The following is an 18,838-nucleotide window of genomic DNA, read 5'->3' on the forward strand; positions in this document are numbered from 1 at the left end:
TCTATCGCTTAACGAGTCTCTTGAATTGGACCTAACCCGTAAAATGCGCGAACTGCCGTTTTCTGAATTTAAAAAATAGTGTATATTAGCCGCGTTACACACCGCATAGCCCATAGTAAACCATGATAACAAGCTATGAAAATAGCTGAAATGAACAAGCCTAACTGTAGCTACATCTGTCAATAAGTCTATTGGAAAGTTTAGTACTCCACTGTAGTTTTGCATGTTATTATGCCAGCCTATTTTTCCACCAAAGGCATGTAATACCTACACTAAGAGGAATGGTCCTAAAATGGAGCCCTGAGGTGCACCCATTCTGACGCTTTATCTTACACCATTAATATCTAGTTTGAAGCCTATCAGTCAAAGACACCCTAAATTCAATTGATTTGTGGTGGGTGGTGTATGGGTTTACCATATTGACGAAGTTTGCGCAAGTGTCTGATGATTTACGCAAACAAATACTTTCGAGTCCCTCGAACTCTTCTTCAACTCGAAGGTATTAACAAATGCCGGTGGTAGTTACAGGTACCTTGCCCGTCTCTTTAGAATCCCTCGTTTATGAGCCTATCCCTCAAGTCACTTTTTACGACATCTTTACATATAATACATTGGAAAAGAGGGAGTGGTCCTATTTTAAAGCGCCGGAAACCACACGCCACAGTGGTGTGTCGATAATCGCTACTAGACTGTAACTAAAAGAAAATGTCCACAAGTTACGTCAACTGCAGAAATAAAACAAACTAGTATTTTTTTTTTTAGTAATGTATTGGCTTATATCTAAGCGGTCGCGGCGACGGGCGGCGGCAGCGTGGCGGGCTGCAGCGAGCGCACGTCGGAGATGGGCTCCAGCGGCGCCGGCTCGTCCTTGGGCTCCGTCACCAGGATGTGGTCGGGCTGCGGCTTCTTGGGGCCGTTCTTGCCTTGTTGGTCCCACGGGAGCATGATTTTCACCTGTACAAGATTGGGAATTTGTTTAATTTCACCTTATTTCACTTAAGGAGGCCATAGACAAACTACACATATGTTTCTATTTGTTTTCAACAGTTATCAATTTTAGAACTAAACTCTCATTAACCTAGCCAGGGTGCATCTTGGTTTTTGCTCGAACCCTGAACAGAGAAGAATTAGCTTTAAAACAACAGATATGGTTTCAAGAACAAAGGGGGATTTCTATTGTCTTATATATTTCTGTTGCACTTTCTACAACATTCACTTGACTTGGGTTTTTGACAGATTTCCTTTTGGCATTTATAACATTAGTTATTTGTTCAGCAAGCATATACCAGAATCTCTAAATAAAAAAAATCCTGCAACATAGGTAATTGCTGTTTTATTTACCACAAACAATTAGACCACAAACCAATGAATTGCTTGCAATCCCTGAAATGTGGATGGCATTAAGCCTTCATACACAAAAAAAAAATACTTGAACAATATTGAAAATTATCCATTTTTTGCATCTTTTATATACATTGGAAGAACTTAAAGTCACTACCGGTTTAAACTTGATTCCCCTAAATTATTTTATGATTTGATTGATTGTCTGAATTGAAATGATTGTCCAACCTTATAAGTTGCAGAAAGAATCTGCTGGGATTCAAATTTTACCTATACTTTTTTATTTAGGACATTGTTCTTACCTTAATACCAAGCACACCCTGTCTCAACAGGACGTGCCTTGTGGCTGTGTTGACGTAGTCATTGCATGGGTCACCAGAGTGGATCATGAGTCCGTCCACGAACTTCATGGACTTGGCACGTTGACCACGCAGCTTGCCAGAGACCACCACTTCACAGCCCCTAGCTCCAGACTCCATGATGAATCTGAGCACGCCATAGCACGCGCGCCTTACAGCCAGGCCTAAAACATTAAGTTTATTAAAACACTAGCTTTTGTGCTGGACATATAGTCAAATAAAGTGTCTATAACACTAGCCAGAGAAACCTCAGGATTTTATTTACATGACTGTCTCAACAACAGCCTTTATTCTTTTTTTCTTACATGTGACTGAAACACTTCACAATATTAACACAAACATAAAGCCACATCTAAATCCTTTGCAGGTAAGACAGAGCCAGTCTCAATAACTAAATGGCCATGTTCAGCTGTATGACTTCTTAATCGAATTTAGATTCAATAGTGACAAGTTGCTAGAATTGCTGAATTCCAAGTTTATAAGCCTATCCCTCAGTCGACTTTTATGATATCCATAGGAAAGATATGGAGCAAGTCCTATTCTAAAGTGTAATAATAAATTATTCATTATTCTATAAGATGCAGTTTTGTTTGTATTTGTATAGCAAGCACCGTACCAGAGCATGTACAGAACAAACCCTCCAAAAAACTTGCTGCATGTTATACCACAATTAATTAGACCACAAACTATGAGAGCTTGCAATCCCTGATTTGTGGATGTACACTAGAAAGTGTAAACAAAATGGAATCGGACAATGCATTTGGTACAAAGTCTGTTTGTATTTGTCTCAAAACATTGATAAGTGAAAACATGTCATTTCTACTGGTAGTTATTTATATCAAATGTTTATTCATGCTTCAGTTACTTTATTGGGCTAATTACGTATAGATTTGAATCACACACTAACCTCCAATGAGTTTGTATCTCAATGATTCTGCTTGGGCGATGGCGCAAAGACCACGAGTAGCGACTTTCTCAGCGTACAGTTCAACAGACTGTTCAGGAATGTTGAACCTCTTTTGTACCACCGAGGTTAGTTCTCGAATTCTGCGGCCTTTTTCTCCCAAAACGCTCTGCGTCCTAGTGGCCATAATGATGATTTCTGACCGGGTAGGAGTGACCCGGACCTCCACGCCGGAGTAGCCATCTTCAGCTAGCTCTCTGGTAAGGAACTCATTCAGCTCCGCCTTGAATACACCGTCTCCGACGAACTGAAATCAACACGAGAGGTTATGTTTTGATCACAATTTTTGGCAGATTCCTCGACAAATATCGCGCACAATAATTGACATGACGAAAAGTTGTAAAATATACTACTGATCACGGATAGTTAATCAGTTTAATTATAATATTAATGATATTACATCTAAATAACACTAAGATCATCCACTGACATCGCACTTTCCACAAGCTAAATCTTAAAACTTATCACGGACATTAATTCAATATAGCTTCTTGTTTAAGAAGGCAAACATATTTTTGTATTTTGATAAAGAATTTCAACGTACTTTTCGCTTTTTAGAAATGTTGTTCACCGCCATGATTGCAACGGAGCTGAGAAAACTAGAAAGAAAGAATGTGAGACTGGAAGTTGTCAAAATCTGTCAATGTCAAAATATCGCTGCGTTCCAGTTTATACAACACGTAATCGAAACATTCGCAACTAGTAAAGGGCTCTACTCACTTTGAAAAATTGTGCCTTCAACGCGAACCCGCAATACAAGCCGTAACTATAATATGAATTTAGCATGTACTAGAATTAATTTCTTATCAATTCTTTTTAAAAAATTTTGGGTATTCACATGAAAATTAAACTAGCATATTGTATGTTAAAAAAAAAATGTTGTATTATTTCATCATGCCGTGTGGTTCCCGGCACCAATAAAATAAATATGGATAGGACCACTCCATCTTTTTCCCATGGATGTTGTAAAAGGCGACTAAGGGATAGGCTTGGAATTTTTTTTTTAGGCGATGGGTAAGCAACCTTTCACTATTTAAATCTTAATTCTATCCTTAAGCCAAATAGCTGAACGTGGCCATTCATTCCTTTCAAGACTGTTGACTCTGTCTACCCCGCAAGGGATATGTATATGTTATTTCATCATCCGCTGTTAATGACGGATGGTCAGACCAATCGAGTGAAACACACACGATCGGTTTTAAAAATCACTTTATTTGCACATAGAACACTGATAAATAATTAAAACAACGCAGAGAAAAAAAATATGTTTCGAGACAAATGTTGTCTACATATAGGATGGGATGACTTAGTACCCGCTGATGTTTATAAAAAGTTAAGAAGAAAAATCCAAATCTAGTATCCAAGTGGGTGGGCCTTAAGCATACCTAAATGGTACCGCGCAAGCCCGGGGCGGGAGCTAGTTGATAAATTGAAAATTCTCGCGCCTGGTTACCCCTTTCGCTCAACGCCCGCAAACTAATCTTTTATTTGTGAATAGTAGTTTTAAGCTGGTATGTTACTGTCACAAAATTAAATGTCAATGTTATTTTATAAAGAAATCTCAAGTATTGCTGTCAGAGTGTGGCACTCTATGGTTCTTTGTACTGTCTAATGTTTTGTAAAAAAAAAAATTATGTTTCAGGTGACGCACAGTTCGCGCCACATTCAAATATCTAAGACGTCGTCGTCATCTCAAGACCGCGCCTAGCGCGCTTTTTTTGTTCTCCGCAAAATTGTATATATCTGCAACGTGTGTGTTGTTTCCCGGCCCGACTACCCGTCGTTTTCAATCGCCTTACAAATTAATATAGGTAAGCAGTACGTAGCTTAAGTTCGCCGTCTCCATGTTTATTTTAGAGTGCTTTCTCGGATCGGAAATGCATAAAGGATAAAAGTACTTATCGGTAAATCGTAACAATGTCATCTAGTGCAAATCGGTGGAACTACAACGCAGTCAATACATAATATTGTTGTGTGTCTAGTCTGCCCCTAATAAGCTCCGAGAAAGTAGTTAGATGGCGATGTCGATAGACAGGTGCTCAATTTTATCTGAAGGTAAATTTCCAAACAATGATACATATTTTATTATTCCTAAAAACAAAAGAGAAGAGGCAAATAAAAATATTTTTTATCTAATGCAATTTATTTATTACTCAAGATCTTTTCGTTACATACAAACGCACCATATAAGTACTTAGCGTAACAATAATTTATTATTACGGACATACTGCCCTATAAAATATTGAAAAGAAAAGACTTGTCGGCAAACCAACAATATTTACACAGCAACAAAAAATATCTAGACTATCTTAGTAAAAGAAGTCACATCAATCAACTGTGGAATAGGTTAAAACAAAAAAAAGCACACAAGTGCAAGAAAATATAGGTACTATGTCGTAAATGTGATATAAGTAAGTATTCTAACGTTTCGACGACATGAATAACGAATCTAAGTCTAAATTCTTTTATAACTAACAAACTGCCGGTTTTTTTTCGGTTGCACGTACCCTTTCATACTTTATAATTATATAACCAAGAAAACCATAATCTACAAAGACAAGGACATTAGTTCGAAAGTAACATACAAATTGACTGAAACGGCGCGAACTTTTCATGTCCATGCCTTCTACAATGTGCTAACGCTAACTACAAAAGTAATAACAAAAATAAAGTTTTCGCAGCATTTCTTGCTTTATAATAGTTTAAATTTTATGATGTAAGTACCTAATTATATTCTGTTACTACGTATTGTTCTAAATATACGTTAAGTATAGCAATGCCGCCGCAAAAACCTTAACTATAATAATTAACTAATAAAACATTCAAGAATATTAAAATTAACGAAAGACATGGGTCTCTTTAAAACCACGAAACAAATGGTAATGACCTAAACATGACTATTCTACTATATCTACGTTGCTACCTTTATTATTTTATTGTTTATAATGTTAGTATTTTCAACAATAATAAGTACTTATGGGATAACTTATTTATGCGTTATTACGTGCGCGCAAGGCTGTACTTGCAGTGTGTCGATGCTGTTTTAATTGTTTTGCGAAGCGTGCAAAGCTTAATTTATAATTTAATAGTATGAATGTAGTAAATAAATCAATATTCATAAACTATTACTGATATTGTAATCCAGACCATAAACTACCTACAAAATTATTACCTTAACTTTCATTAATAAATGCTTACAAATTAAATTTAGCTTACTTTTTAAATGGACAGTGATTATTATATTACACAAGGTGTACATATGTATTCTTAAAAATAAAAACGTTTATTTTAATTATTCTATGCCAACATTGACTTATATTACCTTACAATAATGGACAGATTGCGTGTCATTAGCGTGTTTGATTAAAAATGGCGTGACGCGTGTTAGAAACATGAACATGTGCAAATTTTTGTCAATACATTTATTTAACTAGAAATATTGTAAAAGAACTAGATTTATTAATTTGCCGTGATAAAGTAAAACGTGGGAAGAGCTCCGGCTTTAATTTACACTTATATTTTTAACGGTATTAATTACTAATTGGGGCTATCAGGATTGTTTAAAAATCTATGCTTCTAAATATAAACAATGATAGAATATTCTAAATACAGACAGAATAAAGCAAAGAATATAGGTACCTATAGTAGAGGATACATACAATCTATAATTAACATTTGGAATCTAGATAGATGCTACCGTGGGACGTGAGAATAAGGGATCGAGTCATTTGTACAACTTCTAGAATTAGCTAGAGTAAAGGTTACCTTCTTAGACCATATGAAGTGGCATAAAATTTTTAAAGCTTATTCATTCATGCATATGCGACGATGTTTTAAATATTATAAAACACTTATTTTAAGCTGTGGGTTTTTATTATCCACCACAACACAAATATTAGTTAAATCGGAAAGTCTATTTGAAACTAGTGGTCTATGCTCTTAACGTTGTATGCAATTTCATATGGCTAACTAGGTTTAACCCTAAAGAACAACAAAATATATTCTACTAGACATTAGCTACTTACAAGTCTGAAAGAAGTTAGTTGTTATATAGATTTTGTTTATTATTTTGTGTTTCTATATAATATTTGGCACAGTATAGGAAAAGAGAAGGTATTTTTAAGACTATATGTAGTGCGATTACGGCTACATCACAGAAAGAAAGGAGCGGAGCGGGACAGATGCAAAAATATATACCATTTTAATTGTATTATTAATTTTATATACAAACTTTGAAACTCATGTAAATAGATGAATATTCATAAATTATTGAGAAGATCATAAACCTCAATGTAAGGACACAAGTTTGGTATTTTCATAAATTTTACAAAGTTTGAAGATTCTTATTTTAATAATGTAGATTTTTTAATGGAGGCTAAAATTTTTTTTAAAGGCTTGTTGGCACTTCCACCTTTCGTTAAAGAAAGGCAGCCTTAAATCGTATTATAGATTTTAAAAGCCATAAGCTGTAGAAATATAGCGGCTCAAGTAGTGTAATTAGCTGTAAAGTTATAGAAGCTCATAAAAACGAAAACTATTACAGAAAAAAAACAGGGAAAATAATAAAAACAAAATAAAAACTTCAATATAACCATTTAATTAAAATCAAAATTAAATAACAATATCAATTAATAAAAATAAGTACTTGTACCCATCACCAAAGATCAAAATAGGAATGTTTTTTTTTAAACAGTACCAATGAATACACTCTAAAAACACATGTATAGATGCCTTAAGTAAGAGATATTGCACAAGAGAGTACAATAACGTCAAAATAAAAATACTTAAGTACGTAATTTAAAATCACAAGTAATGGGACGCAATTAATTTAAAAACAATTAAATCGAGGAATAATTCAATAAGGGAATACTGGAATAATACATAGTTGTCAGTTAAGTACAGGTGTAGAATGTAAAGAAGATAGAATAATACAATATAGTTCTCAGTTAAGTACATGGATTAAAGGTAAACAAAAATATACAATAAAACAAGTTCTGAATTAAGTACATATTTTCAATGAAATAAAAATACCTATGGCACTATGTTAAATAATAATTTCATAAATAATAAATTAAATAAAATATTAATAAATTAAAATTCACAATACGAAAAATTGGAATGTCGTCTAGCTTTAAAATTTGCACTTACGAACTACATAAACTAGATCTAGATAAGTACCACAAGATTATTACATTTAAACTTGCTTCAATGTCCGGTTAAGCCTTGTACTATTAATAAAAAAATAAAAATACTTTACAATACTAATCACAAAATGTCGCAACGACTTTTAATTTTTGTAATTCACGATTCTGAATTAAAGGTACTACTTTGCTAAAGCTAACATAAGAAAAAAAATGCCAATCATTTTCTTAATTACGTTGCAACCATTTAGTTTAGCAAATTTAATATAGACAAAAATCGTAACGCTTATTTTTTTTAAATTTAATTTACATTTTTGTCAATAGATGGCACTTTATCCTAAATTCTACCACTTTAGCTATGACAAAGGATTAGATTTATTAACAGTACAGATTCTCGGACCTTTTTTTAAATTATTACATTTTTTTTTAATTAGGTGTCTATTTCACGATTTTTATTTTATTTTGTTAATCGCGGTCAGAGTAAAATAGTCTCAGTAACTCTCAGTAACGTTGTTGGTACTCGTGGTGCCATCTGTTAAAGTCTATGTGAAACACCACTAGGGATCCATTCTCTAGACCCGCCAAGAGGAACCTGTGAAATTAAAAACAAAATGTTGTTAACAATTGATGTTCTAGGAAATAACCAATCATCATTTAAAAAAAAAAAACTCTTCCGATTCGAGTGTGCTTTGTGGTCTTGGGGTGCACTAAAAGAGGTTTACCCAAGGCTGAGTTGCAGATGTCCTCTCAAAGAGGAAGAGCCAAAGTACGAAGGAATGAACAGATTAGAATAAACAGAAAGATTGAATAATCTACTTAATCTGGTCACAAGCAATCTTGAACATTCACGCGCGCTGGGAATGTACTAGGAGATTAGAATTATCAAAGAGGTAGCTTACTTTTGGTCATGTGATAGCGCCAATGAACACACAGGCGCGCCGGCCGGCGGGAAGGCATACAGCGGGGCCAGGGTGAATGCTCGCCACACTTCCACTACACCCGCATCACCACCACACACGAGGTATTCTCCGCATCTTGACAATGCTAGGCACTGTAATTGAAAAGAGCAGAGTTTAAATAAAGAAAAGACGAAAAAAGTCAATTTCTGAATAAAATTACTGTGACAAACAGACGGATGTAAATGTATATTTAACTATTAGGGTTCCGTTCCTATTGGCTACGGAAACAAACATGTAACCACTGTAAGCTTCATTTGAATTTATTAATTGAGCGAGTCATTTCCTATTGAGACCTTGAAGGAGATATTGAGAGTTACCACATTACGCTAAATATTATTAAGTATTAACCAAATTCACATGAGGCTTGGTTGGATCAAAGACAATTTTATCATAATCACTGGGTTGGTTAGACAGCAAAATATGTGACGTTTCATTTTCGAGTGAAAGTGGGAAAGATACCAGGCGTTCATAACTAACCTGGAAGTTGTCGTTATGCGTTTCATTTCTGAGCCGACGTCCATTGAGTGTGAACGCAGCGAGGTGACCTCTAGCGTATGCTACAACTACAACGCCCTCTCTAGACAACGCCAGCTGTTGCGGAGATGACACGCCCTCTGCCGGTGGAAGAGCTCGGAGTAGCTCGCCGAATGTCGTGTGGATTAGCACGGGACCATCTGAAAATTGTCATAGATTATAATTTTAGTATTTATCGGTATGATATATGATTGGTGGGTATGATGTATGGTGCATATTGCAAGCACTCTTTGGGTTTTGAAAAACATTAATGTGCTTCTTATAAATTTGAAATTTCTGTTGGCCCGATCTGCAAGACAGCCCACCTTATGTCAAGTTTAAAAGTTAACTTTCTGAGGAACGATAATTGTTTATTGCGTCAGTTGCTGTCAGTATTCTCAAATACCAGGCGAACAGAAAGTGCAAATACCCGAAAGACTACTACTATTGACAGAAGACGCAACTCAATAGATATCAGTACAGTTAGTTGTTCTCTCACAGACTTCTTAAATACCAGGCGAACAGAAAGAGCGAAGAGCTTTAAGATACTTAATGACAGAAGAAGAGATGACAAGTTCCAACTCGGCGCGACGTGTCGTGTCCGAGTCTTTTAAAATACCGGGCAAACAGAATATGCAAGTAATGATCTGATACTTACTGACAGAAGAGGAGATGACAAGTCCCAACTCGGCGGAAACCAGAACACCGTTGATAGGCGCGTCGTGCCCTGTCAACGTAACTCGAGGCGCTGGGGCTTCGCCCTCGCCTACAATGCCTCCGTGTCGAGCAGACCTAATAAAATAACATACATAAATAAATATATAATAAATATATATACGGGACGAATCACACAGATTGAGTTAGCCTCGAAGTAAGTTCGAGACTTGTGTTATGAGATACTAACTCAACGATACTATATTTTATAAAAAATACTTATATAGATAAACATCCAAGACCCAGGCCAATCAGAAAAAGTTCTTTTCTCATCATGCCCTGACCGGGATTCGAACCCGGGACATCCGGTGTCACAGACAAGCGTACTACCGCTGCGCCACAGAGGCCGTCAACATACATATGAACATATAAAATCACTTTCATATTCCTTGCGGGGGTAGACAGAGCCAACAGTGTTGAAAAGACTGATAGGCCACGTTCAGCTGTTTGGCTTAATGATAGAATTATAATAATTAAAAAATTACAAATTGTGACAGGTTGCTAACCCATCCCCTTAAAGGTAATAAAATAAATGCGAATTGTTATTATATAATGTCTCCATTTGTTATGCCGCTGACGATAAGCGTCTTTCTCATATTAACGTATTGTAAATTGCATTTTGAGCAGAGTTACGAACGTTTATTAGAAGTCACCTAGGACCTTCTACTGTGTGTATTTCACTCTTGGTAATTGGCTGATAAAAAGGAGCAAGTAAGATAAGCGCTTTTTTTTCAAAACAGTCCTTTTTAAGTAAGATCCAATACGTATCAGGTTAACTTGCCAAGAAGCGGAAGTCAGATGAAAATCGCTTCGCATAAAAACTTGACTCAACCAATCCAGGATCCATGTTCCAAGGAAAAATTCGGGCTCCTCTCCAGATTTATGAGTCCCAGTTGCATGGGACTAAAACTAGGTGGAAGAAGAAGGTCTTATGTAGGTAACTGTCATATGGAAATCAGACACAAATGTTTGGCAAGACCAAGGCAATTCGATTGAGCAACGTACCAGTGCCACAGGAGAACGGTGCAGTCTTCTGACCCCGAGGCGATGTAGCAGTCCGAGGTGATGTTGCATTCCGACCGCGACACGCACGTCACCACGCCGTAGTGGCCGAATATTATCTGAACTATTTTAGCTGCAAAGGCATGATTAGTTGATTAGTGGTTAACTGGTGTTTGAATAGATGAATATTTCAATATTCTTCTTCAAATGAAAAGTGCCACGAAATAGAAGTCAAATTTCTGAATCAAAAGTAATTTCTCGTCAGAAGTAAGCAGTAAATGATTTGCAAGAGAGCAAGGTTCAAATTCTACTGGTGATGGTCCCAGCATCAAAGACTTTTCGGAGACCGATGTTTAACTGAGAAAAAATGTCCTTAAGAAACCTGATTCTTACCTTACCTTAGAATATTTCTCAATCACTCCTGGATCGAGGTCAAAGGGCGATCAGGGTCATTTGACTGGCATTTGCCAGGAAGACGATAATGATGAGAAAAGTGTAAAAAGGCGCAAGTTTGTTAAAATCTTGTAAAACCATAAAATTACCTGTCTCCGTGGAGAATACCCTAAAGCTGTTATCCCAGAACCCGGCAGCGATCAGGAATCTCGAGTCGACGGTGGTGACAAAACAGTTGCTGCGCGCGCGCACGCGTTGTGAGAAGTTGTCGCCGAGTTGACGCCGCGATAGTGCGCCTGCGCCGCCTGCCGCTAAAAAGATTAGAGGTTTATTTATTTTTTAAAGAAGAAGTTGCAAGAACTCTACAACTTGACGTCTTATAAGAACAACAAATACGAACACAGGCACATTCATTATAAGTAAAAAATAAATTTATAAAAATATAATCGAACCGTCGAAAGATGTCGTTTCTGCCTACCCCTCGGGGACAGAAACCTGATTTCTTTAAATAGTACTCACCCCAAACAGGATCCATGATGATTGGATGATGGTTCGCTGCGGGCGCGTGGTCGGCGTGTCGCGGCGCGTGAGGCGCGTGCGAGCAGCCGCCGCCCGACCAGCGGTGAGCGGCGAATGCGCGGGCAGCGCTTACCTGAACAAAGATTGACCACATCGATACTATTAATAAAGAGAAAAAGATTGTTTTTTTTTTTCTATAATTTTATAATAAACTCAAAAACTACTGGACTGCTTCTTACGAAATATGGCGCAGATATAGAATGGATCTCAGGTACTAAAGTCTACATAGAACATTCACTGATACAGCGGAGTATTTTATCAAAAATGCTAGGCGGATACATTGATAGCAAAGCTGTCTTTTAAACAGAAAAAGTCTAAAGAAAATTTTACCGTGACACAAGCAGGCATCGCCAGCTGTGGGTAGGTGTTAGCAGACACGTGGACCACGGCGGCATTCGAAGGCAGTTTCAGCCTGAGACACACATCATCAGGCGCCGCCGCGAACATCAGAGGAGCCAGGTGCATCGTAGACGCCCTCGGTGGATGTGGTTCACTCAGCAACTGAGCTGGGGTCTGACCAAAGCTGCGGATCTGGTCCTCCACCGCCGCTCTGGTCACGGGCTCCGTGATCTGTTCCAGTCGGACTCCGCCTTCGTACGTCAGGTAGTAGAACACGTTGGTGGCTCGTACGGCTTCTGGTCCTAAAAACATTTGTGTTAGGATTAAATTCCACACAAGATGAAACAGGTAAAATTATGAAATTAATGTGTTAACTGTTCAGAGATTTTGACGCGGCTAAATGATGCATGCGTTGCGATCGGTAAGTACAATGCAATGCAAAGCAAGTATTATGTGATGCCGAAGATCGGCCCCTTACAGATATGAACAGAAATTTTATTTACATGCTGCTGCTTGTAGATTTTCTTAATATGTTTAACTTGATGAAATTCGGCGCGGGAGACGCCCCAGTGAGGAATTGTGACGTCACCGGCCAGTCAACCGCCGCTATCACGGTTGGTATGTTTCGAGTCATTGTACAAACCTCTCTGTTTATATCCAAAAATGAGATCTATCCACTGATGCAGCTGGCAGCTAACGAATTCTGATTCCAGGGCCATCCTGTTGATCCTGACGAACTCCTCAGCTGACGACGCCCATGGGGGGAGGATGACGTCACCGGACGGAGACTCCGGGATGCCCAGGCGGTAACCTGAGCTGTTCACCAGCATCTCTGGTAGGAAGAACAGCTCTGGGATCAATTCCTGGGGAAAAAATTAAGAACATATAAGAGTTGGCAACATTGGTAGGTGATACTGATTCTTGGCCATTAAATAATAGAGCTTATTATATTTTTAGTAACTTTCACTATCTGGATCTGAATTCCATCACAATAGTTATACTCGTGTAAATACCTGTCTTGCGGAAAACTGCAGATTACTTGGGGAACAGATGTCAAGCCATGACGCTAACGCTGGGTCCGGGTAGAAGGGGCAGGCCGAAAAGATCATGGCTGGACACATCGTCACATTTGCAAAAGATGTTATGAGAGCCAATAGATTCAAATCCGAGGACACCGAAAATCGGACCAAGTGGAGAGGGCGAAAAGTCGAAAGGCGGACCCCGGGTCCCGAAACATTTCAGTGGAGGGTGCAACCGGGAACACGGAGAGATGAGAGGGACATACTCGTGTAACATAGAGTTTGTTCGAATCCACACTTAACCGTGTAGTTGACCGTGGTTTTAAAGTCATATTCGTACTATTTTGTCGTTTGTTTTACGGGGTACGTAAGGGTCTCCCTCACACACTTACTTAAGGGACGTACGTACTTACTACAGGTACGTAAGGTAAAAACACACACATATATCAGGTAGTTTGTGTGTTTTGACTTTAGTATATTTCGATACATTCTACATAACGAAGATACGGTACTTCTTATGAGGTCCACTGTACACATTATTGTAAAAAAGAAAACAATTTCGTTTCACAGTACAAGGTATTTTTTTAACAGTGTCAAGTGTCATTCTGACTTGTGACTTATATTTTATTTAAAAAAATCCTTAATAATCTTATGATACTGGAACGTTCAACGTCTCTCCTTCTTCAGAAACAGTCCTATGTAGAAATTTTCACATCAGTGTTGTTTAAAAATGACAATGGGCATTGTACGGTACATACAACAAAGGCCTGTCAATTTCAAAAAATCCCCTTTCCATTCATTTGGAGCTCCAATCTGTAAAAATCGCGAGATCGTTCACCTCCCATTGTCGCGAAATGAATGGAGTTACGTAACGTCGTGATTTCCGCTGACGCAAGTCTTAGGAGACAGCGGGAAGATCAAACTATATAGATGTAGCTTACTTATTGATTGATCACTTACATACAACCGAAACTAAATAGTAGTTTAGAATTGAATATATGGTAGACAGACACACATTTCAAATAAGTAGGTATGCTATTTGGGGTAATGTCTAAAAGATTATTTCCCAAAAAAATTATTGAAAATTTTTATAAGCATAAAGTCATGCGTTTTTTTATACTATTGAATCTATTAATCAATTATTTTCTTTATAAAAAAACAAATGGTTATATTCTTATTTGTGATATCTAACTTCGCCACGGGTGTGTTGTTATAGCTGGCCGTTCGAACTATCTCAGAAACATAAGCCATGATAAAAGTCAGTTACCATTAAAAATTGTTTAACAAGAATAAAAGAAAATCCATTGCGCTCTTGATTAGCCAATCCTTTCGAGCGATTGTTGAGCGTTGCGATAAATTACTCGACTCGAGTCATAAAGTTCTGCAGTTCCTATGACATGGACCAATCTTGCGAAAACTAGGCTCGCGCCACTAACGGACCGCGTCGACCCCGTTTTCAGTGATTATTTTTTGCGAAAACGTCATACTTTATTCACGCAAAAAAATATGCAAATCTAACAAAGAGTTTTTAATTTTATACTATTAAAACATTATTGTAAATACGAGTAGTAATTAATATTTTAGCATTCAAATAGCGTCGGTGAGAGAGTGGTAATTACGTGTTGAATAGCGTCGAAACGAATATCACTGTGGCAATCATGTTATCGGTGATTCTATTCGCAACTATGAAGCTAAACGTGGCCTATCAGTATTTTCAAGACTGTTGACTCTGTCTACCCCGCAAGGGATATAGTAGTCGAAATTATATGTATGTATGTAGATTAGTTTGAAAATAGAAAAAGAAAAAAATAAATAAGAAATATTTCGAAAACCCAGTCAAATTAACACGACCGTGAAGAGCTGACTGGTTACGGAGGATAATGATAGCTTCCTGATTACGGGGTCTTATTTATTGATAGCCAAAGTCTGTCTGTCTGATAAAAAAAGGGTTGACAACATAATATGACAGTTTCTTTGTTCCTCACCTTGACATCTGAAGTGTCTCGCTGACAGTTCTTCCAGGACAGTGCTATGGACGAGAACAGCCTGTTGGGATGGTCGAACTTCCCGCCCTGGAGTGCCAGGAACATGGTGGTCATCGGTTCCTGTGAACAAAGTTATACATAAGAAAACACACGTAAAATTACTATATGTACACAAGTACTTGTATTAATACGATAATAGAACATGTAAGTATTTCCGATGGATGTTGTAAAAGGCGACTAAGGCGCAGGCTTATAAACTTGGGATTCCTCTTTTAGGCGATGGGCTAGCAACCTGTCACTATTTGAATCTCAATTGCATCATAAAACCAAACAGCTTAACGTTGCCTTTCAGTCGTTTAAAGACAGTTTTGGCTCTGTCTACCCGGCAAGGGATATAGACGTGATTATATGTATGTATGCACTGGAAAATTAAATGATTTTAGTATAAACATATTTGTGTAATTCTGTGTTATTATAATTGTGTGAATTCGCAAATAAATGTATTAATCGACGGTAATTCAATTTCAACCAATTATGAATTCCGATTTATATTTAGACTAGGCTTAATTACCTAATTAAAATAGGCCCAAAATAAAATTTTACGTTTTTTATATTCAAATCAAGTAAGTGTACTTACTTCTTATATAAATAATGTAAATTAAAATAATTGCTTTAAAATTTATTTATATGTAATAAATAAATTTTAAAGCAATTATTTTAAAATGTCACCCTAACATCTACAACACATGCGCACACGCATTACCAGACCAAATTGGTCGCGACAGCGGAAAAAAAGTTGAAAGCTAACTGAAGAGACCTTCTACGGCGGAAATAAATCAACGAAGCTTTTTAATTTTTTTAAACTTTTTCTTGAGATTGTTTTGTTTTAATTATGTTGGTATAAATTTAGGGCCACTCCATCTCTTTCCCAGAGACGTCGTATATATAATTCTATAAGGTCAGGAAAGACGCGTTCAGCTGAATGACATAACGGAGTGGTGTTAAAAAAAGTGATAGTTTAGCATCAAAAGAGCATAAGTTTCAATTGAAAGCCACAACAAATATATAATTAACTAGGAACCGTTTAACTAATTAACATCGCTCAACTGACTAAACATAGATTATAAATAATTAACAGACGACGGAGCATACACACATCACTTAAATATGAATAGATCATATGTAAGAGGTCTATCTTTGTAATTTCATTGTCGCTTTGTTTATAAACCAATTCATCCGCGCACGACAATTATACGTTATTAATAACGTAATAATTTATTATTATAGCATGTCATTTATCAGTCAGTTAATTGTTTTAAATTAAATGAGTTGAGTAATGCGCAATACTTAATATATTTATTAGATTAAACTATATGTATGTAACACATGAATTAATTTCACTTTTTCAACGAGGATCATTGTACCATGATTCGAAACGGTAAAGGTACCTACGTTATGTGCGCGTTTTAAACTTGTAGGTATTATTCATAATATGTATAATGCAACGCAAAAGAGCAAAATCAGTTAAAACTAGTGTTTAGCTCAAACGAAGGTTTCATGTATGGTTCCTTTATGAGATGATTTTCCTCAGTTTTACGGCATAAAGCATAACAATTACGTTACCGTTATGCGTAGACAGAGCCAACAGTCTTGAAAAGACTGAAAGACCACATTTAGCTGTATGGCTTTTTGATGAATTCTGATTTCAAATAGTAACAGGTTGCTTGACCATCATGCCTACAAGAGGAATCCCAAGTTTATTAGCCTATACCTTAGTCGCCCTTTACGACATATAGAGTGGTTTTATTCTAAAGAGCCGGATACCACACGGTTTAAGGTTTCCAAATTAATTTTGCAAATCGTAAAAATCTCGTTACATACCGTTAAAATTTAACCGAATCATGGCTATTTCATTTCCTTACGAATAAAAATAATTATGATTGTTAACAAAGTTCGCGCTGACCGCTTGGACATTGACTTGTATTTATATATTACGCTGGATGGTGACCAGTCGGAAAAACGTTTTTAAAAGAAATATTTTCCATTGAAGTTGTTACAGGTTCCATTGAACATAAAGAAAACAGAATTTTGATTTCACAACCACAACACTTCTATTTTCAGTATTAGAAATGATTTTAACGTAATTTAGGTCTTAGTAGACGCTAAGAGCGATTAGAATTAAATCATCGAATAGGCAAAAGTTCCAGCAATTCTACAATGCGGAAAGTCTTATCACTTAACACTTAAAAGGTTTGTTTGTAGACTCCTTATTGCATATAAAAAACTACTTTACTAGGTATAATAAATGCTATAAAAAATACTATGACAGGTTATACTATCCAGCGTAAATATATTTACAAATCATTGGTTAGTTACCAATGAACTCTACAAAGCGAGCCTGCAGAATTCCGGCAGGTCACTACGGAATCTGACTGACTATAAAAGTTTAATTGAATTCCATCGCTTAAGATAGCAATTTGATACATTAATGATAATACGACTTAATCACAAGAAAATGATTTTAACTGGTTCATAAAGTTGAAAATGTGAAGGTGGCTGTCAGTTGGTCAATTAGTTTGTTTGTTTTCCTGTTCGACTCCCGTTGTTTTTGTTAATTATGTCGTGTCGTTCAGTAGAGCCAATGGGCTCTTTCACGTACCTATGTTGACAAGACATTATGTTTAATCTACCCTCTCTTACTCTGGTCAACAGACAACTTTAATTCTAATTAATAACTTTTTAAGAACCGCCTCTAATCGATATTGAAATCGCAACAAAACACTTTCCTGGAAACCGCATCAAAATCGGTTCAGCGAAACGCGAAATAATGGTGTACAAACATACATACAGGTCAGACCAAACTGTGAACCACCTTTTTGACACCTCACACTTCACGTTAGAACTATCTTTTTCCTCCTGGCTTTTAGTCCCGGTTGCATCTTCACCACTCTAGAGAAGAATGCGTTCCTATTCATCACCACGGCAGGGGACGTGGTAAATCCACCTCATTAAAAAACCTGTGTAGACCGAGTTACAAAAAAATAGAATACTCACAATTCTCACTAGCCAGTTGAGCACGAAGGCAGCGGTAGAGTAGTGGGTGCCGTAGTGGAAGGGAGGGGTAGACTCGTGCTCCCACGTGTTGTAACGCTCCTCGAAGTACGCTCGTCTGCTCGGATTCAGCGCGCCGATTGGCTGTTGAAAGAAAAAAAAATAGTTTAGACAAAAAAAATTGTCTCTGTTTGATAAAAAAAACCCTTGGTCTTTCACCAGGGAGGATACTTTTGTCATTTTGTTATCAATTCGGGTCTCGTATATGTGCCGTCTGGTTTCCGGCACTTTATAATAGGATCACTCCATCTCTTTTTCATGGATGTAGTAAAATGCCACTAAGGGATAGGCTAATAAATTCGGGATTCTTCTAAAGAATCTCTATCTCTAGGCGATGGCCTAGCAACCTGTCAATATTTGAATCGCAATTCCATCATAAAGCCACACAGGTGAACGTGGTCTGACTACCCTGCAAGGGA

At 36.9% G+C, this 18,838-nt stretch overlaps 2 protein-coding genes across 6 annotated transcripts in view; both read right to left on the reverse strand.

Annotated features, from left to right (window-relative positions):
- Positions 1-747: 747 nt before the first annotated feature.
- Positions 748-3,352, reverse strand: LOC106140513 (small ribosomal subunit protein uS3). The gene is made up of 4 exons (XM_013342115.2): positions 3,209-3,352; positions 2,608-2,911; positions 1,644-1,864; positions 748-954 (listed from the first exon to the last, which is right to left on the reverse strand). Exons 1-4 carry the CDS (start codon positions 3,239-3,241, stop codon positions 781-783), a joined length of 732 nt encoding a protein of 243 aa, XP_013197569.1. The 5' UTR covers positions 3,242-3,352; the 3' UTR covers positions 748-780.
- Positions 3,353-7,238: 3,886 nt separating this feature from the next.
- The window catches only part of LOC106140510 (neurobeachin), a 457,176-nt gene continuing 445,576 nt past the window's right edge, over positions 7,239-18,838 (reverse strand). For all 5 annotated transcript variants that reach the window (XM_060950437.1, XM_060950434.1, XM_060950436.1 and 2 more), the window contains 11 exons: positions 18,363-18,503; positions 15,309-15,428; positions 12,948-13,167; positions 12,296-12,606; positions 11,906-12,038; positions 11,536-11,697; positions 10,997-11,126; positions 9,936-10,069; positions 9,242-9,438; positions 8,705-8,856; positions 7,239-8,397 (listed from right to left, as the gene is read on the reverse strand). In XM_060950437.1, coding sequence (XP_060806420.1) covers positions 8,307-8,397; positions 8,705-8,856; positions 9,242-9,438; positions 9,936-10,069; positions 10,997-11,126; positions 11,536-11,697; positions 11,906-12,038; positions 12,296-12,606; positions 12,948-13,167; positions 15,309-15,428; positions 18,363-18,503 — 1,791 coding nt within the window. In that variant the 3' untranslated portion in view covers positions 7,239-8,306. The remainder of the gene's footprint in view (positions 8,398-8,704; positions 8,857-9,241; positions 9,439-9,935; positions 10,070-10,996; positions 11,127-11,535; positions 11,698-11,905; positions 12,039-12,295; positions 12,607-12,947; positions 13,168-15,308; positions 15,429-18,362; positions 18,504-18,838) is intronic.

Source organism: Amyelois transitella, chromosome 21, assembly GCF_032362555.1.
Source record: "Amyelois transitella isolate CPQ chromosome 21, ilAmyTran1.1, whole genome shotgun sequence".
Classification (NCBI taxonomy): Eukaryota; Metazoa; Arthropoda; class Insecta; order Lepidoptera; family Pyralidae; genus Amyelois; species Amyelois transitella.

Excerpts from the sequence above, each read along its gene's own strand:
- LOC106140513 (XM_013342115.2), bottom strand. The coding sequence starts at position 3,241 with ATGGCGGTGAACAACATTTCTAAAAAGCGAAAA. Across the intron at positions 2,912-3,208 it reads ACATTTCTAAAAAGCGAAAA|TTCGTCGGAGACGGTGTATT; the intron begins GTACGTTGAAAT and ends TGTTGATTTCAG. Across the intron at positions 1,865-2,607 it reads GAGATACAAACTCATTGGAG|GCCTGGCTGTAAGGCGCGCG; the intron begins GTTAGTGTGTGA and ends TTAATGTTTTAG.